General features: G+C 47.8%; 1 protein-coding gene across 2 annotated transcripts in view; it reads right to left on the bottom strand.

The window, feature by feature from the left end:
* The window catches only part of LOC142471389 (cytokine receptor common subunit beta-like), a 48,789-nt gene that overhangs the window by 19,123 nt on the left and 8,007 nt on the right, over positions 1–21,659 (bottom strand). For both annotated transcript variants that reach the window (XM_075578194.1, XM_075578195.1), the window contains exons 2-6: positions 20,558–20,696; positions 18,638–18,767; positions 15,089–15,264; positions 14,416–14,558; positions 11,827–11,983 (exon numbers count right to left, since the gene is read on the bottom strand). In XM_075578194.1, coding sequence (XP_075434309.1) covers positions 11,827–11,983; positions 14,416–14,558; positions 15,089–15,264; positions 18,638–18,767; positions 20,558–20,633 — 682 coding nt within the window. In that variant the 5' untranslated portion in view covers positions 20,634–20,696. The remainder of the gene's footprint in view (positions 1–11,826; positions 11,984–14,415; positions 14,559–15,088; positions 15,265–18,637; positions 18,768–20,557; positions 20,697–21,659) is intronic.

Below are 21,659 nucleotides of genomic sequence, written 5' to 3' on the forward strand. Positions count from 1 at the left end.
CATGCAAGCACTCGTTAAAATGTGTCACTTGTTCCTCTGTACCATTGCCGAGAGCCGTCCTTTCCTCTGTCAATCCAGTTTAAATAGCCTTGTCATCAGCAGTGGTGGTCTTTCACTGTGTGTATATATATATATATATATATATATATATATATATATATATATATATATATATATATATATATATATATATAGCAAATGGAAATATTACTGTATGCTCATTCACATGTCTTAGACAGGTCTGCAACCCCGCCTTTCACCATTATCACCCAGCACACAGCGCTTCCACTGCAGCAAGGGATTCTGGGAAATGACATGCAAATGAGCACACAGTGCCACCTTTTGCTTGAAAACCATATCACGTGGTCCCCTATAAGCATATGCTTACTGCATTTCACAGCTTTTGAGCACAGCCCGGGTTAAGATGCATAGTCAGTAAACCCACCCACAGAAAGTCAGCCCTTTCGACCTTAATGGGTGTCATCAGTGTGAGGTTGGTTATACTGGCTATGCAAAATGAAGCTTAGGATAGGTTTCACCACACAGTTAAGTTATGGTGAGTAAAAAAAAGTGATAAACACCCTCCACCGTAAAGCATATAGCAAATGCTGTGCAATGCAGCAAGCATATGCTTATAGGGAACCATGTGATATGGTTTTGAAGCAAAAGGTGGCACTGTGTGCTCATTTGCATGTCATTTCCCAGAATCTCTTGCTGCAGGGGAAGCACTGTGTGCTGGTTGATAATGGTGAAATGCAGTGTTGCAGACCTGTCTAAGACATGCATATGAGCATACAGTAATACAGTATTTCTATTTGCTATATGCTTTACAGTGGAGGGTTTTTGCCACTTTTTTTATCCACCATAACTTAACTAATATATACATATGAATATATATGTATATATATATATATATATGTGTATGTACATTTATCTACTCTAATACCTTCAGCGGGTTAAACTGCCAAAGGTGAAATTAGGGTGCAGATAATCTCGGGGTATAGAAGAAAAAGAGAGAAGAAAAAAATCGCGCCATACGTCATGACACAGACTTGTACTCAAACATACTGTAATTTCCAGGCTGCGGTTTGAAGTACGTCCTCTATGAATGCTTAAGATTTAATACGCTCTACTTCTAGTATACTAGTACAAACTGTTCTATACCAGGGCTCCTTTTCTCTTCTGATTTCTTAAGCATTCCCCGAGGGCATACTTCAAACTGCAGACGAGGGACGGGCTTCACCCTTGAAACCGCTTGATTTCTACATTTTATTTTGGAAGTGAACTGGAGATTATTTTTGAGCACAGACCTGTGCGGTGACTAGAAATGGGCGAAAAAATTTTAAGTCGAATTTGGATCGGCCGGTTCCTTTGGTCCGTGGACTTTGACGGATCGATGTCGAAAAGGGGTCGATTTCGTGTTTTACGGGTTCTGCATTATTATTACCGATACACTCCGTGATTCCTGCCACCCGTAGGCGGATTTGTCGAATCCAATCCGCGCATTCCCACTGGAATGTTAATGAGCCAAGAGGACACAAAGAGCTTTTGTTCACAGCTGCATTGCATCTCAGCCACCCACCCCAGTGTGCATCTGCGTTGCCCCAAAGGCGCACAGCTTTTGGCGCAGCCGAAGGGGAGCCAAAGGGTGTGAGTCGTTTGCTGATGTCTGGTGATGTTAAAGCTTCTCTATTTCAATCTGAAACTCACAAATTCCTTTATCCCCTGTACCCAGTTTTCCAACTCTCTATCCGTGATTTGACTGCATAACCCCTGTTCTTTTACTGTAACCATGTATTGTTATGTCCGGTGCCCAGGACATACTTGAAAACGAAAGGTAACTCTCAGTGTATTACTTCCTGGTAACACATTTTATAAATAAATAAATTCAGCCTCCGTTGGTGGATTCTTGAGGCAGATCGTGATGAATCCGCTTGGATTAAAACTGTTATTCCATTTGCAGATTTTACACCACCAGGTGAATATTGGGGGTAACATCCATTTCCAGCATTTTCGCCGCATCCTTAATTGTGCTGTATGGCACTATTTAATAGTAATTAAGACACATTTAAATAATAATATCATGTTCTGCTAGTTTTACGTAGCGCTTTACAGAGACATTTTGCAGGCACAGGTCCCTGCCCCGTGGACCTTACAATCTATGGTGTCTGAGGCACAGGGAGATAAAGTGACTTGCCCAACATCACAATGAGCCGACACCGGGAATTGAACCAGGTTCCCCAACTTCAAACTCAGTGCCAGAGTCAGTGCCTTTACTCACTGAGCCACTCCTTCTCCCTTTGACATGTCTAATGCTGTGAAGATATTTGGGCTAAATCTTTCCCTTACAAGCGTCTTAACTATGTCTTCTTTTCTAATTTTTGGTGTTTGATGCTAGGGGAGTCATGATTAAAAGAAGCAATCGTAGACAGCGATTTAAAAGGTTATATATGTAATTGAAGTAGAGCGTCTCCGGAGCTGCACCCCGTTAATTTTAGGTCTGGGGACCCCTTACTTCCGGAAATACCTCCAAAGTAGGTGCTGGTTGGCTGCTTTTTCTCAGCAATCAGGGCTTTCAAGCTTGAAGTGCCCACGTCACATGGTCCAATAGGAAGCCCCACTGATGACATCACGGCTTCCTATTGGCTCGCAGAGCCTGAAATCTCTGAACAGAGGACATATTGTGAACCCTGCTCATCGAGGAGTACAGCTACCAGCACCTAATTTGCATGTAAGTATCTCCGGAAGCAGGAGGTCCCCGGAGCTGACATGAATGGGGATCCGCTCCGGAGAACCCCTGCTTCAACTATCTACTATATATTTCTCAAACAGTCATATGTTTCTATGTCTGTATGTGTCTCCCTGTGTCCCTCCCTGTGTCCCTAGCGGCAATCCCATTGGACCTTGGGCCAGGCCAATGAGATTGCTCCCTTGGCCCGCCCGCCCCTGCACACCTCTCATTGGCCTGAGGCGGAGTGACGGGCCAAAGGAGAGACACACACACACACTCACACACACAGTCACTCACTCACTCACTCTCCTCAGATCTGCGCCAGTCCCACTCTCCACCACCTCTCACTCCCGTCGTGTGTGTGTGCCCCCCTCCACCGCAAACCCCCCGCCCCCCCTCACCGCAAACCCCCGCCCCCCCTCACCGCAAACCCCCCCGCCCCCCCTCACCGCAAACCCCCCGACCCCCTCACCGCAAACCCCTCGCCCCCCTCACCGCAAACTCCCCGCCCCCCCTCACCGCAACCCCCCCGCCCCCCCTCACCGCAAACCCCCCGCCCCCCTCAACCCGCAAACCCCCCCTCACCGCAAACCCCCCCTCACCGCAACCCCCCCTCACCGCAACCCCCCCCTCACCGCAAACCTCAGCCTCCCCGGCGCCAAGCCTCATCCACCTCACCTCTCACACGCCGCCAGCAAAACTCCCGCCGCCAGCAAAACTCCGCCTCTCACATGCCGCCGCCTGCCCACTCAGCTCTTCTCATCGCGGCCGAGCCGGGAGCACCAGGGGCGCAAGGAAGTAACCTCCCCCCCCCACCACACACAACCCCCCCCCCCGCGGCCGTGCCGGGAGCACCGGGGGCGCAAGGAGGTAACCTCCCCCCCCACACACAACCCCCCCCCGTGGCCGAGCCGGGAGCACGGGGGGCGCAAGGAGGTAACCTCCCCCCTCACACCCCACCGCAGCTGAGCCGGGAGCATCGGGGGCGCAAGGAGGTAACCTCCCCCCCACCGCTCACAACCCCACCCGCGGCCGAGCCGGGAGCACCGGGGGCGCAAGGAGGTAACCTCCCCCCCCCACCACCACACAACCCCCCCCCCCCCCCGCGGCCGGGAGCACCGGGTGGCGCAAGAAGGTAACCCCCCCTCACACCCCACTGCGGCCGAGCTGGGAGCACCGGGTGGCGCAAGGAGGTAACCCCCCCCCCCCCCACAACCCCTCCCCTCCACACAACCCCCCCCCACATACAACCCCCCCACACAACGCCCCCCCACACACAACCCCCCCCCCCACACACAACCCCCCCCCGCGGCCGGGAGCACCGGCTGGCGCAAGGAGGTACACACACACACACTGACTGACTGGCTGACACACAATGAATGGCGCACGCACACACACCCTGACTGACGCACGCACACTCACTCACTGACGCACACACAAGCACTGACTGACTGCCACGTGCACGCACACACCCCATGACTGACGCACGCACACACCCCATGACTGACGCACGCACACACCCCCTGACTGACGCAACCACACACCCCTGACTGACGCACGCACACACACCCTGACTGACGCACGCACGCACCCTGACTGACGCACGCACACACACCCTGACTGACGCACGCACACACACCCTGACTGACGCACGCACACACACCCTGACTGACGCACGCACACACACCCTGACTGACGCACGCACACACACCCTGACTGACGCACGCACACACACACACCCTGACTGACGCACGCACACACACCCTGACTGACGCACGCACACACCCTGACTGACGCACGCACACACACCCTGACTGACGCACGCACACACCCTGACTGACGCACGCACACACACCCTGACAGGCGCGCGCACACAAACCCTGACAGGCGCGCGCACACACACTGACTGACGCACGTACACACACCCTGACTAACGCACACACCTGAGACACACATACTGACTGACGCACACACACACACCGACTGCCTGCCACGCGCACGCACACACCCCATGACTGCGCACGCACACACCCCATGACTGACGCACACACACACCCCCTGACTGACGCACGCACACACCCGACTGACGCACGCACACACCCCTGACTAACGCACGCACACACACCCTGACTGACGCACGCGCACACACCCTGACTGACGCACGCACACACCCTGACTGACGCACGCGCACACACCCTGACTGACGCACGCACACACACCCTGACTGACGCACGCACACACCCTGACTGACGCACGCACACACCCTGACTGACGCACGCACACACACCCTGACTGACGCACGCACACACACCCTGACTGACGCACGCACACACACCCTGACTGACGCTCGCACACACACCCTGACTGACGCACGCACACACACCCTGACTGACGCACGCACACACACCCTGACTGACGCACGCAGACACACCCTGACTGACGCACGCACACACACCCTGACTGACGCACGCACGCACGCACACACACCCTGACTGACGCACGCACACACACTTTGACTGACGCATGCACACACACCCTGACTGACGCACGCACACACACACACACACACACACACTGACTGACACACACACACTGACTGACGCACGCACACACACACACAGACTCACTGACGCGCACACACACACACACACTGACTGGCGCACACACACACACTGACTGGCGCACACACACACACTGACACACACACACACTGACTGACGCGCACACGCACACACACACACACACACACTGACTGACTGACGCACACACAATGACTGACGCACTCACACTGCATGAAGCTGTAAAGGGGGACAAACAGAGCTGTAAAGGAGGGAGGGGGGGACTGGATTGATGTGAATGGGGGGCAAACAGAGAGAGGGGGGAGGAGAGAGGAGACAGAGAGGAGCGGGAACATTACATCCCGGGCAACGCCGGGTCTCTCAGCTAGTATATATATATAAATTAAATTCACACAAAAATCCACCGCCTAGGATTGCCTCTTTAAACCCAGAGTTACTAAATGGCCGTAGACTTTAGCTCAAGTTGTGAATTGTTGGGTTGTTAAATCTTAGGAACATTTAATAAGTCTGGCCCAAAATCAAGGAGCTGATAGAGGAATTCAAACCTACGCTATCCTCTAAAATGGCTTGTGCTTTTTACCCCACATCGGGGCTCAAACAGGAATCTTAACAGGTCAATCTACTTCTAAAACTCTAATGCATTCCTTTATGCTCTCCTGTCTGGGTTATTGTAACCTATTTCTAACACGTGTCCTTGCCTCAGAACTTTCTCCTTGGCAATCTATCCCATATTCTGCAGCTGGAATCATTATACTTTCTCCTGGAAAAAGGCCCTGCTTATCTCCTCCTTAAAATCCCTCTGTTCGCTTCCCATCAAGTTCTCCTCCCCTTCAAGTTGCTCACCATCTTCTGCTCTACCCGACATATCAACCTTTTGTTTTGTGCTATGCCTCTCCTCGTCTCCTCTTCCTCTGCTCAGAACGGTCTCCTTTCCACCCCTTCCACCTATCTCTCTCTGTCTTGCCTTAAACCTTTCCTTTCATTCTCCTCCACAAGGTCGGCCCATTTCTTATTCTCTCCTTCTGATTGTTGCTACAACCACTTTAGGTGCAACTTGGGCCACGTGGGATTTACTTCGGACCGTTCTGGGCGTGCGGAGATCTTCCGTTATGCCTGTACACCTCACACTGGTGTTTACGAGCCTCGAATTTCCCCATGTTTTTTTTCGATTTTGCTTTAGTAAAGGATCCTATATATAAGAGTTCTGTACTACTGCTGGAATTGACAACACCCATTGCGCAACCTTCGCAAAGTTACAGCCTTGGACATTTATCTCCGTGACACCCAGTCTGCCATTTTTCATTTGCCTATTTATTTCCTATATGCCGTTTTATCAAAGAACTAGATTGGTCATCACTCGAGTCTAGGCGCAAAGTTCACCTTTCCTGTCTTGCCTTCAAATACTTTCTGGGCAAGCTACCCATTTATCTGAACAAGCTCCTCACTCCTACCACATGCAGCACTTATCATCTGAGATCTGACTCCAAAAGACTGTTCATGGTCCCAAGGCTCAACAAAGTATCCGGCCGCTCCTCCTTCTCTTACCGTGCACCCCAAAACTGGAACAGTCTACTGGAGACTCTCACATCCACCACCAGTTTAAGTTCTTTCAAAACGAAGGCTGTCTCACATTTTAATCTGGTCTGTAACTGTTACATACGCCTATAATATACATCTGCTCTAACTGTGCATGCAATGTATTGTATATAATGTATACCCTGTTCATTTATGTAACTGTATTTGTAACCATGTATTATTTCCTGCTAAAACATTTTATAAATAAATAAATAAATCTTCTGGTATGCCCTGCTGTATGTATATGTATATATATTTTTTGGGACCGGGTTGCGATATTAACTCCATTTTAAGGGAGTTTGATGTATCCGAGACATACTGTGCTCTCTGTACATAATATGTATCAAAACACAATTGTGTATTGCTCTGATGTCTTTCTGTGCTTTATTTAGTAACCGTATCCTTTTGCTGGCTCTCAGCTTGGGATCACTCCCGCGCCTGCCACTGGGCTGCAGTCAGACGGAGTTGATTATTTAACTTGCGTTGCCTAGTAACCTCACTGCTGGACACTGGCGTTCATTTTTATTTATTTATTTATTTTACCTCTGGCTTTCTTCACTTAGAAAGAGTGTACAAAGGTATTTTCGGTGATTCACTTGTTGTCTCGCACAAAAGGTCCAAATGGTATACAAAAGGTGTTTTTGGTGAGTCACTTGTTATCTTGACAAAGGTCCCAAGAGGGACAGAAGCGTTGATCCGCTTTCTATAAACACCTCCCATGTTTGAAAGTCCTCCGGAGTACAGATGGGTGATTTTGTTTTGGGGCTCAGAAGAAGGATACTGCACTCCAGGTAAATTATTGAAGAAACTATGTCGAAACCATCACAAAATAATATCAACGTTTTGGCCCCTAAAAGGAACCTTCATCAGGGCCCTGTAATAACATGGAAAACAAATGGGACTTATAAACACAACATCACCTGGAAGTGAAAGAAAGCCGTGACCCCATGGGACCACAGCTGGAGCCCGCTAGGCAACAGAGCTCAAATGGATACGAGGGACTCTTTTTAATTATTCTGGCACTACAGCCTCTACATGATTGTATCATACCTGAGGATTGAACATGCTCTCAGGACAAGGCCATCTTATCCAACCGTGCAAAATGGCCACCGCTATGTTATTTATGGGAACATTCACACTGAACAAAGACACTGTCCCCTCCCCTCCCCCCTGTAATAAATGTGTTTTCAACTGGTAATATGACTTGGGCCTACTGAGCAGTGCCTGATAAAATGTATCACATGTGGTTTAAAGTGAATGGCAGAGTCATGCTAACCTCCCAGTGTGGGCCTACATGCGTGTGTGTGTGTGTGTGTGTGTGTGTGTGTGTGTGTGTGTGTGTGTGTGTGTGTGTGTGTGTGTGTGTGTGTGTGTGTGTGTGTGTGTGTGTGTGTGTGTGTGTGTGTGTGTGCGTGTGTGTGTTACGTATATATATATATATATATAATATATATATGTATGTATGCAGCATGCATTGGCTAAGGGTTGTTCATGTAATGTGAGCTTGAGATAAAAGGTGGCACTGTGTGCTCATTTGCATGTCATTTCCCAGAATCCCTTGCTGCAGTGGAAGTGCTGTGTGCTGGGCGATAATGGTGAAAGACAGGGTTGTAAATGAATACATATTTACAGTTGCTTTATGCTTTACTGTGGAGGGTCTTCGTCACTTTATTTACCCACCATAACCTTAATAAGTGTGGTGTATATGTATTTATTTATGACTCCTTGCAAGTAACCTCAGTATAATGCCTCATTAAATGTGATGTGGCGGCAGCTGCTGGAATCTGGGTAGTTTTCTATAACGCTTTGTTCTAGTGTCCATTTTTGCAATAGTTATTATTATTTTTTTCTATTGAATATAGTCCCTTTTGTGCATTCCCCGCTCAGTCTAGACACTCTATTGTGTTCAATATAGGTATCATTTTGTTACTGAGATGGTTCAAAACGTGTTTATTCCACTTGTTTCTTTGACCCAAGGGATCTGCACATACTATGGTGTCTTCTACTCTCGGTTGCCTAGCAACACCAGCAAGCTCCAGCGGTGACTCCCCGGGGGTCATGGTTTCATTTCACTTCCGGGTGATGTTGAGTTTAGAATACTGAGCATTAACCTGTAACTTCCTGACCTTTTAATTGTTTACTTGGCCGGTGTTATATTATTACTAAGTATCAGATACGCTTAACTATCTATATAAGCGTCTATCTAGTATACTGAACAAATTTTGAGACATTTTCGCTGCTGTGTTCAATATATAATGGAACCTATAGGCATTTTTTTCCAGACATAGGGGGTACTTACGCAGCAGATATCTGGGGGGTCGTCTTTATACAGCAGCCTTGTATGTAATTTTTACTGCAAAGCAACCAGTTTACCACATCTAAGGTTGTACAATTTACTCTGATACACTTTAGATACGGGTTATACGATAACTCCAAGGACCTGCAGATTGGTCATGCCGTGAAGTGGCTGCAGGCTTATAACCTTTTGGCCAAAGGGTTTAACTAAATGACCCTCACTCATGAGCAGATTAGCAGTGAAGTATTGTACTATATGTTGTGCCATTTTGTATGTTGCGCTGGGACTTTCTGTTGTTGTATTATACTATCACTGCAAGTTCCAGACGCCAGAGTTGACAACTTACTGACTGTATCATTGTTACTATTCTGATATTATATAACCACTATCTATTCAATTCCACCCTGTCCACTGACATACCAGCACTGATACCAAACCCAACCACTATATTGTGGCAAGAGATATAGGGAATCTACGTACTGTATCAGGTTTAACTGTTGCAGTTCCACACTAGTCTGGTGTCTATGTAACTGCTGTTGGTGGAAATGATTGGGTCTATTTCGGGCCCCTCACTCTTCCAGGCCCAGGAAGACCACACCCTAGCTTTCAGGTCTGCTAGGGTGTTCCAATTAACTCCTAATTGGAAAGAAGTTTAAAAGGCAGGCAGCAGACTCCCTGCCAGTTATTTCCCTGCCTGCAAAGAAGCAGGTTCAGAAGCCTTGGAACAGCTGGGACTCACACCCAGCACCAGAACCATGAGTGTTACAGAAGCCTGCTAGGAAGCAGGGCTTCAATTCTCAGAGGATTGCTGGGAACGGGACTCACGCCCAGCACCAAAACAAGAAGCTTCAGAAGCTTCCTTATTACAGAACTTCAGTCTCCACAAATATTTCCTGGGAAAATCTGGGACACACACAGCACCCGAACCAAAGTTCACTAGCCTCTTAAAGAAGCAGGGCTGAACTACCTACAAGGTAGCAGATTCCTTGCCTTGGAATACCTGGGACTCATACCCAGCACGAAAGAGAAGGACATGTTATGTTGTTCCAGATGTACTGGTATGCTGTTTCTCTGCCTGATCTATGCAATGCTGTTGTCGCATTTTTTCCAGTCCAGAAAAGAAAGTCCTTTATTTTGGTGAGAAACTGCTGTGTGGACTCTTCACTTCACCCTACCTACAAGGCCAATCCATCACACCAACTGAGAAATAATATAATAGGCTACAATGGATTAGAAGATGTGTATACAGCCCATGATATAGTTATAGCGAATAATAAATATAAATGATGCTTCAAAAATGGATGCCAAGCAATTACCGATGAGAAATGATGAGAAGGGATACGTGTCTTCATATTGAACCACTAATCTCTAGTGGAGAAATAGCTGGTCCTAAATAAAGTCTTTACACTGGGAGGTGAGCGATATACAACCTTTCCAGTGCGCAAAGAACCGTATAAATACGCAAGCCAGTGAGGCATTCGAGATGACACACCAATCACCGGAGCTTCGTGTTTTGACAATATGTCATATGCAACCACTGTCATGGAAGCAACTAGACAACTGATCCGTACCACATCGCGCTATGGTATATTCAATATTCATTTATGGGTAGGTGAACAATCCTGAATGGCAATGTGTAATCCACAAGGGCAAGATTATAGCGTAAATATACCATTTGTAATCCGTATCAACAACGCCACGTATAGCCATGATACAAGTCAATCATGAGCTCTAGGTAGTATAGTATCCGGTACCAGAGCAGTAAAATCATAGTATTAAGCAATAATGATAATCCTTGATAAAGGACCCACAGGGTGCGAAACGCGTAGGAGTGTTCTCATACCTCCTTTTGGTGATGTATCAATAAATATATTTTTTTATTACAATTTGAACCTGGCTCCCTTGCCAGTGCGCTGCTGTTTTTTGCACTTTTATTAAGCAATAGTGGCACGATATTTGCAAGCCATACTAGTAGGTGAAGAGGGAGTTCAAAGCCGTATTAGGTTAACCAGGAGACAATACATTCTTAATTTTAGCCCGGGGGGCCAATGTATTGTACCCGCCATCTCATTGCAGTAGCTGTTTATCATGATTGGTTATCAGCCCCCCCTCCACGCCCCAGTCAATAGGCATGAACCGAAAAGTAGGTCGCTGATGCTTAAATTCAGCAAAGTGTGTAACAACCAGTTGATATTTAAGATCATCATGTGTTGATTTTGACAGCAATGCTCCATTTTTCTCGGAGTTTCCCGCGCGGCGGCCGCATCATCAGATAAGCGCTAATGGCGCTTATCATTGAAAGCGCCCGCGGCGCAGGAAACCTGACGGAAAAAAAAGCCGCGCGCCGCCGCGTTTTTTAAAAATCCCGCGGTGGCGGCCGCAGGCCACTGTATATAAATAAAGATATACTGTAAATACATACTGTACCAAGGAGTCATGAACCCCAGATTTACTAAATGGTGCTAATCTTTAGCACATCTTCAAGTGAATCGTTGTATTAGATCTTAGCAACGTTTAACGAGTCTGGGCCAAAGTCAGACGGAGATGACAGTGGCATTTAAACCTAACACAAAACTTTTCCCCCCCCCCCCCACTTCGGGACTCGAACCCTGGGCAGCATTATGGAAAACGAGGACTCCACATACCCGTTTGCCTCTCCAGCAGAACTTCCGAGCTCCAATTTCCCCATCTGTCCTCGTAACGGGGCTTGGTCCTCACACGTGCTACAAATCGTACCCCCGGTGCTAAAAGATCTTTCCTTATTACACCCCAGGGTTGGACACACTCTCCTGAGGACGAATCCTAGAATCACAAACCACAATAGTCTAGTGGGTTAAATGTTTGTGCGCGCTACAGGACCTACAAAATAATATCGCGTTTCTGGGATCGCCTGGGCGCCTGGACTTTCTGCACCTCATCCTAGGAACCGGGAAATGAAATCACGCCGCTGTAGGGACATCACTGCATACAACCCTGGTTTATTAACATTTCTAGAAAATTTACGTTTCTATGTTCCTATTTTTCCATTATTGGGTTTATATATGTGCAGTTCAATTGTATGTTTCATCCTTAAAGCTGCAGTCAAAGCTGCCGGTTCCCCCCCCACTCCCCCCCCCTTAATATGCGCATCAATACAATCCACACAATGATAGGTAATTAGCGAAGTTGCCGATCGATCCGTTCTCCTGTGATTGATCGGCGAAGATTCGGCTCGGGGGGGGGGTTCAATAAATGGCTGTCAGGGATCATGTGACCCAGGCAGTCACTAGATACAATTTGTGCACTGCTAGAGAGAGTGCAGGTCTCAAAAAGGAGTGTGCCAGAGCCTGTTTCAGAAGAGGAAGGGGATGTGACTTTGTAAATGGTTGCTATAGAAACAAAAAGTGCTTCTTACATTATAATACATTAAAAATGGCATTCAGAGTTATTTTTTTTTAAATGCTACAAGTATTTTCCCATAGTACAGAGCTGATTTATTTATAATAAAAAAAACACATTTAGGATATTGCTTGGTCTGCAGCTTTAATATTTCATAGCACAGCACTTTGTTGGCTTTCTCAATAATACGTACGGTGACTGTATTATTCTGTGCGTTTTTGTGTCTATTAAGGGTTCAGTCCCACCAGAAAATTCTCTAATCTCTCTTTAACGTGAGCTCAGTGTGATGCCACTTTAACATTCACACCAGTGTTCCACTGGACCTCCAGAATTTACGGAGCAGAAATTTAGATAGGAAAGGTAAACAGGGATATACCAAATAAGGAAACATGGGAAGGATGCTGATCCAGGGAGTAATCTGTTTGCCAATTCTTGGAGTCAGGAAGGAATTTATTTTTCCCCTTATGAGATATGATTGGATGATATGTCACTGGGGTTTTCTGTTTGCCTTCCTCTGGATCAATGTACTGTAAATACGGATATAGGATAACGTATCTGTCGTCTAAATTTAGCATAGTTGGAACTTGATGGACGCATGTCTTTTTACAACCTCGTCTACTATGTAACTATGTAACTATGTACTACTGTAGCATGACTTCCCCCATCCCCCAGTTGATAGAAACGGAAGTGGAGGGAGCCCCACACATTTTGGATTGGGCCAACTACTCAGTTCGATCGGTCTCCCCCATCTGTCCCTAGAAAATTAGCAGTTGCCCATGATGTAGCAGGTACATCATAATCAAAAGAGCACTCTAAAGGTTAGGGCAGATTACCATTTATAAAGGCCCAAAGCCTGCACTAGAGTGTCCACACGGCAACCTCAGCAGTTTATTCTCACTTGCTCCCCGTGACACACATCTGTTTTCCATCCAGACTTCAAAGAGATATATCAGTGAAGCTACCTTATTAAGCTGTCATTGGTTTTATATTAATTTGCATTGATGTAGGCCCAAAGCCTGCAGTAGAGTGTCCACACGGCAACCTCTGCAATTTATTGGCTCCAGGCAACACAAATATGTTTTTCATCCAGACTTCACATAGATATGTGAGTGAAGCTACCTTATGCTAATCTCCTCTGAAAAGGTTCTTTCAAGCCCACCGATGTCACAAAGTAGAAGGGGATTGGCAGGTGTGTTAACTGCGGTTTGGGGCACAAGGTTTAAGGAATCAAAAACCCAATAAAAATTTCTGCCAGCAGGAAAAAAATTAGAGAGGGGAAAACAAACACCCCATAGTGCAGTATGGGGAAGAAATATTTTACAAAAATGAAAGAGAGATTTGTAAGATTCCGCTGATGGAAGATACCTATTTGCATTTAGTTTAGGGCCTGTCCTAAATTGAAATAACTGTAGTTTTACCATCTTTTGGACAAAAACATGAAAAAATCATATTCTACTTAGTGTATTACCAAGGTCTTACAAAACATTACCTACATTATTGCCATTTTGACCCTAGAGCAGCATAGTGCCGAAAACGGCCCCGCACAGGAGCGAAACGCGTAGGCACCGCAGACTATGCATGTCATCCTTTATGGCTGAATCAATAATACAGATGTACCAAGACGTACTGTTTTCCGGCACTGGCCAAGTCACGAGCCTGCAACGGCCACTGCCCCGGTGCCAGCTGGATTATTGCTGCAGACAGTTGGATCCGGAAGCATGGATCCGCCGCAGCCTGACCGTGGCAGCACTATCTCCGGAGCTGAGGCTTTAAGCCTTTTCAGCTCCGGAGACAGCAAGTCTCGCTTCATCTGTATCATTGGACATGACCGTCATCCTTCACATTCCCTACATTACCTCCCAGGTCTCGGATTCCTGCTTGTAGTTGACATCACACTGTGTCTGATTTTCTGGGGTTAGGGAATATGGATCTTTCCACCAGAGAAGTAAATTTCCAACCTCATTAATATATATTATGGGTGCCCCCACTTGCATAGAATCTATGGAGAGAGAGTAGAAGACATTAGAAGGGTCAATAATAATAATACATTTTTTATATGTAACGCTGACAGTGTATATTATTAACGTAAGATATAGCTAAAAGAAGAGAAAACAAAGAAGCAAATACCAGCAAAACAAGGTAATCAACAACAAAACTAGTTACAGAAAAATGTACAGGGGGGGGGCAACGTTTTGGGGTCTGACCCCAGCTTCATGCCCGTTCATTCCAGCTGGGGTGCCCCTGCTTCCCGAGTTACTTACATAAGAAGGCTGGGCACAAAAAAGGTTTATTTAAAGGCCCTGCATCAAGTGGGCCAATAGGATGCCGCGTCGTCATCCCTTGCGGCTTCCTATTGGTCCGCATGCCCCGAGACCTTTAAACAGGACTGAGATACTGGTGTCACCTTCCGATGTCAGTATCTCAGGAAGCAGGAGCTCCCTGGAGCTGAAATTAGACCCCCCTGCTTCAAACCAAGAGGGAATTATTATTATTATTTTTTTTAAGGCAACCGTGCTGGAAGTATCTCACCTTTGTTGGACAAGTTAAGGTGGATGTGACTCTCCAGGTTCCGATCCGGTAAGAAAGTATACTTCTCGACCAAGCTAACAATGAAGGTGGATTGTTTTCTGGGAGTATGGCATGTCCAAAGGAGGTCAGAAAGTATGGTTCTTGCAGGTTCTGTTGGATGACAGGTCCCATTTTGTCTGCACATAAAGATGACACAATCTGATCGCACGATGTGGCCTCCAGTGATCCGCGGAGCTGGCATCACCACCTTCCTATGTCTGTCTACAAAGTAGCATCCTCATCTTGCTATGTCTATCTGGCCTTCAAAATTGGACACAGTGCCCCAAATGAGGTTTGACCAATAATCTGTCAAATTGCTGTACGGCTTCCTACGTCTTTATGAAGATGTGGTCTCCAGAGCTGAACATAGGATTCTAGATAATGACTTGGCAATATCTTATAATCCAGAACAGGACATACAGTACCATATGACTCTAGACACGGCTAATATTCATCCAGTTAGACCCGGTTGTCCAGAACTGGTTATTAAAATGCTTACTAGTTCTGAGTACCAATGTGCGGCACCGGGAGCTCATGCTGTATATTTTTACCATGCCCTCACGCAACCTCGCGTTGTGTGGCCCTATGAATTATGTTGTTCAACTATTTTGTGATTGGCACTGAAAAATTGAGTGCCACCATGGGAAGGAGAAGTGCCGGCACCAGGGAAGTACAGGTGATGATGCCGGAGCAAGAGGTAAGGGAGGGATGTTGGCTGAGAGGAGGAGGGGGGAAGTGTGTATGCGAAAGAGGGGGGCTGAGAGGGGGGAAGTTTTTAAGAGTGCGGGAAATGGGAGAGGGGGAGAGAGAAAGAGGGGGGATCGAGGGAGAAAGAGAGGGAGTAGAAAGAAAAAGAGAGGGGGGTGTAGAGAGAGGCAGGTAAAGAGAGAAGGAGAGGAGAGAAAGAGAGGGGAGAAAGAGCGTGAGGGTGGAAGACAGAGAGAGAGAAATGGGGGGGGGGGAGAGAGAGAGAAAGAGAGGGGAGAGAGAGAGAAGGGAATGAGAGAGGGATGGGGGAGAGGCACAGTGGAGAGATAGATAGAGAGAGAGGAGAGAGGGAGAGAGAATGGGAGAGATAGAGAGAAGTTGGAGAGAAAGAGGGGGTTATAGAGAGAGGGGAGTGAAAGAGAGAGGGTAGTTAGAGATGGAGGGAGGAAGGAGTGAGTGAGAGAAAGAGAGAGGTGAGTGTAGGTGTGTGTGAAAATGCTGTAAACTAACACACCGCAATGTATAATTTAGCTTGGTATCTATATGCTGATAATGAACACACTACAGTTCATGTGGAACTGAGGCTGAGTCCCCTGTGGCCTCGGTGGCGCATGCTATGGTGTGCGAGCCATACAACACAGCACAGCCCTCTATGGGACAGGCCCCAGTGGCTGTGTGTGTGTGGGCGCGCAAAGCGCTGTGACGCGTACGCCGGCAGGGAAGACAAGAATTTTGTCTTCTCGTGCCGCGACGAGGTCACGTGGCCGCGCACAGCCAATGGCAGGGCAGATATGTCCCATCATGGCCACGCCCCCCCATCACGGCCCCGCCCCCTGCACTCCCCTCTTTATACCGGCGATCGCGGCTGCAGTCTCTGCACGCGCCGCCATGCCGCCAGGCGCGCGTGCAGCAGTGAGGACTGGGGCCCTAGCCTAGGTCTTTCTCACGACACACCACACCATGTGTGCCACTATGATTACCTAGTGATGCGCCGCGCTAAATCTTACATTAAGAGAACCTATTTTGAAAGCCTGGGCTATTACTCCCCTCACTTTAGGTCTTACTAATGGCTTTTGAGGTGGTGGAACCAAAATATCCTTCTAGAGATTTCAACACTACGGCTGGATACAGGATCCGAGTCTTAACATCCTCCAACGGATTGTATCCAATGGACGGTCTTGGATTAATCTGCACGGATTGAGACTGGAACAGTCCGCGGACGGATTTGACACCGCGGAACTGAGTTCCAATGGAAAGCTCGGGAAATTCCGGGACACGTACTTTGACAGTTTCGCCCTTTCTCAAGATCTGACCAGCAATTGGCATCTTCCATCTTCATACCAGTAACTCAAGAAAAGCGCACAACTCGTAGTGTAACAAGTAACAATTATATATTAATCAAACGGTGAGGGTGAGTAACGCACGTACAAAATCAAAGCTAATTAAGGACATGTCATGTATTAACCAGCATATTACTGCGGTCAAGCAGTGAACCTCGCAGGAGAGGGCTATCTTCAGTCACTGAGTCCGGTGAAGAATGGATCCCTTCTCTCCGGATAGTATGTCAGAGAACCCCGTCCAGGTTCCAGCCGGCGACAGGCTCACAGGTGAGTGTGTAGTTGTGATGCCAATGTCCGGTAACGACCGCGGGACAGATAACAACTCCACAGGGAGGATTTAGATTGTATCGTCCATGCATCCGTTTCCACGTTATGCCGGGAACAGTGCAGCTGGTTCATCCGCCGCAAAAGCACCCGCTGCGACCTCCTCAGAGCCGCCGGCATCTTTTCTCCTCCCGCTCCTGAGCGCCGTTCATGACAGCCGTCTGCTCAGGGGAGGAGGAGGGGGGAATCCCTTTCAGCTGACTAGCTCCGTTGCAGAGGTGATCCTCACATGTCACACCTCAGCTGTTGTTGCGGTCCCGGTTTCAGAAAGCACAGCGTGCGGTAAGGAGGAACACAGCTGTAGTGTCTGTGGGAGACACGCGGAAGAGCTTGCAGCATGTAAACATCTGTTAGCAGCAGCTGATAATAATCCAACGCGTTTCGCATGGATACCCATACTTCATCAGGGATTTATTATGCTGGTTAATGCATGACATGTCCTTAATTATCTTTGATTTTGCACGTGCGTTACTCACCCTCGCCAGTTGATTAATATATGTTTTTACTTGTTACACTATGCGCTGTGCGCTTCTTTTTTTCTGCTTCAGCGTGAGATGTTGAGCCATCTTTTTGATTAGCAGCCGACTCCTTACTCCTGCACTCGGGTCACGAATTTAATTTATATTTAAGATTGTTTTGTACACTCCTCGCAATCTGTGTATTTAGTCACTGCCTTTGACGCGCAATTTTTCTTCTTTTCATAACTCAAGGGCCTTAACTCAAGCTACCTAAGGCTACGGCCCCGCTGTCTGCGCTGCACGCGCGCCTGGCCAGGCTGGTGGCGCGTGCAGCTCTGATCCCAGGTCTGCAGTGAGCTGCAGGTGGGAAAGACGGGGAGGGGTGTGACGAAGGTGTGGTAGGGTGGGGGCGCGGCCATGACATCACCTTGCAGGTTCGCCCTCATTGGCTGAACTGCCCGGGGGGCATGGCCACCACACTCATCGCCAGCATTGAGTTCAATTTTCCTGTCTTCGGGAAAAACTGGCCGCACAGCGCCACCCCTTGCAGTGGGCCCGGCCCCATTGAGGGACAGCTCTTGTCCCTGCGGCACCCGCCATAGCGGGCAACGGGGACCTGGCCTTAGAGAAGGTCTCTGCCACCAGATAGGAGCTGAGTGAGAGAAGACGGATGGACTTACCTTCCACTGGTATCCCACCGATACAGACTCATGTTCACAAACTGCCTGGAGAGCTGGTTCTCTTTCCACGTGCAGGTGACGTGGGAGTGATAATCGTTGTCGCACTGCAAACTGTCCAGCAGCGTGGTGCCTAGTGAAACGGTATTGGGTAAGGTAGAAACATTTTTGACTGAAAGCGGATGTATCCCCTTTGATACACAGTCTCTCTCACACTCTCCTCTCCCTCCTTTCTCTCATACCCCCTCTCCCTCCTTTCTCTAATACCCCCTCTCCCTCCGTTCTCTCATACCCCCTCTCCCTCCTTTCTCTCATACCCCCTCTTCCTCCTTTCTCTCTCACATCCCCCTCTCCCTCCTTTCTCTCTCTCATCCCCCTCCCTACTTTCCCTATCACACCCCCTCTCCCTCCTCTCTCATACCCTCTCCCTCCTTTCTCTCTAACATCCCCCTCTCCCTCCTTTCTCTCTAACATCCCCCTCTCCCTCCTTTCTCTCTCATACCCCCCTCTGCCTCCTCTCTCATACCCTCTCCCTCCATCCCCATCTCCCTCCTTTCTCTCTAACATCCCCCTCGCCCTCCTTTCTCTCTCATACCCCCTCTCCCTCCTTTGTCTCATACCCCCTCTCCCTCCTTTCTCTCTTACATCTCCCTCTCCCTCCTTTCTCTCTCTCATCCCCCTCTCCCTACTTTCCCTATCACACCCCCTCTCTCTCCTTTCTCTCTCATACCCCCTCTCCTTCCTTTCTCTCTCACATCCCCCTCTCCTTCCTTTCTCTCTAACATCTCCCTCTCTCTCCTTTCTCTCTCATACCCCCCCCCCCTTTCTCCTATCCTTACAAATGCTGTTTAAGGCGCCCCACCAATTAACATATACAGGCTCTCTAAGCAATTAGACATGTAACGACAGCTTCTTACATCTTGGTGACTCATGCCATATAACTAATTGTAAATAATATTTGACCTTCTCTTTTATTGTTAAAATTTTGAATAATTTTTTTTCCACCCGAACCATAATGTAGAATTTCACAGTACGTTATCACGAGTGGAACAATCTACCGGAGACTCTCACTGCAGCACTTATCATCTGAGATTAGACTCCAAAAGACTGCTCATGGTCCCAAGGCTCAACAAAGTATCCGGCCGCTCCTCCTTCTCTTACCGTGCACCCCAAAACTGGAACAGTCTACCGGAGACTCTCACATCCACCACCAGTTTAAGTTCTTTCAAAGCTAAGGCTGTCTCACATTTAAATCTGGTCTGTAACTGTTACATACGCCTATAATATATATTATCTCTAACTGTGCATGCAATGTCTGGTATATAATGCATAACCCTGCTCACTTATGTAACTATGTATTTGTCACCATGTATTATTTGTCATCTTAACTCTGTGCCCAGGACATACATGAAAACGAGAGGTAACTCTCAATGTATTACTTCCTGGTAAAACATTTTATAAATAAGTAAATAAAATACATATTTGTATTTGCTGTACACTGGAGAGTTTTTGTCACTTTTTTTTACCCGCCATAACTTATATAATGTGCGGTTGCAACTTAACCCAGCGCCACATTGCAGCGTAACCAGCCTCAAACTGATGAGACCCGAAAGGTGGAAATAGCTGTCTGTGAGCAGGTATACTGGCTCTGCACTTCTTTAACCTAGGCAGTGTTGAAAAAGCTGTGTACTGCAGCAGGCATACAGTACGCTTATAGGGATCCGTGTTATAATGGTAAGAAGCAAAAGGTGACACTGTGTGCTCATTTGCATGTCATTTCCCAGCATCCTTTGCTGCAGCGGAAGCACCGTATGCTAAGAGATAATGGGGAAAGTCAGGGTCGCGGACTTCCCTTTGACCCGTGACTGTGCTCACAATGGTTATTCGTATTCACAGTAAGTCAAAAAAAGACGACGTTCAAACCTCGAGTCTCTTTACACGTAGACAAGACATGCACGGCTATGTAACACACAATCGCTGACCCGCCGCATGTCTTCATCTTGGCAGAAGAGCTCGCGCTCGATCGTAGATTATATCCGACGTCAAGAAGAAGCAAGGGGAGCTGTAATGCACAAGATTAGGGCGACATTCAACCAACCAATAGAAATACAGCACATATTGCTACTTGTGTTTATAATGGCGCCTGTGCTTTTGTTTTTATTGAGAGAGATAATTTTCTAATACAGTATGCATGAATCTTAAAAGAAGTCTTTGTGATGGTCGGGGTAACATGGCCGGCATATTAAAGGTTAAGCAGAGACATTGCCCCTATCGGTGTGGATGGACCTGCATGATTTCCCCTGTAGATCCTTCTTATGTGGCTTATCTGACCACAAACCCCTGTGTGTTACTCTGTATCTCTGTAATCCTTTCTTCCCTGTACGGCTGTATTCTGTATGTAATGTAATGTTTGGGGCCCTGTATTTCATCATGATCCTGTGCATCACAGACCCAGTGCGGTCTTTCTCCCTCCAGCAGAAAAGAGAGGCGCATGAGAGTTGTGCCGGGTAGGGTTAGGACCTGCATACTGGTCGTGCCATGAAGTGGCTGTGGGCTTATAACATTTTGGCCAAAGGGTTTAACTAAATGACCCTTTTTTATGAGCAGATGAGCACTGAGGTATTGCACTATATGTCGTGTCATTTCGTATGATGCGCTGGCCTTTCTGTTTTTGACTGTATTTCCTTGTTCCCTTGGGGCGCTAGGTTAGTAATACACTTACCCAGCCGAGGGAGCCGGGTTCTCGCTAGTCGAGAAGGGGGGAGGAGGGGGTTGCAGTACGGTGGACAAAGGGAGAGTGGGGATGGGCAGCCCTCGTGTCGGGGAGACGTTGGTCTGGAAAGCTGAGCCCTTGTCTGTCCCCAGACACTGAGGCTCCTATCTCTGCAGGAGATATCCAGCCGGCCAGGTGAACAGTGGCTGGGTATGAGCCCCCTTTGCCGCTGTGCTGATTGGACGGTTTGTAACCCCCCTCTCTCACTTCAGCCCGCCCCTGGGGGCCTTCCTGGCTGAACCGTCACACCCC

This window comes from Ascaphus truei, chromosome 20 (assembly GCF_040206685.1).
Source record: "Ascaphus truei isolate aAscTru1 chromosome 20, aAscTru1.hap1, whole genome shotgun sequence".
NCBI classification, from domain to species: Eukaryota; Metazoa; Chordata; class Amphibia; order Anura; family Ascaphidae; genus Ascaphus; species Ascaphus truei.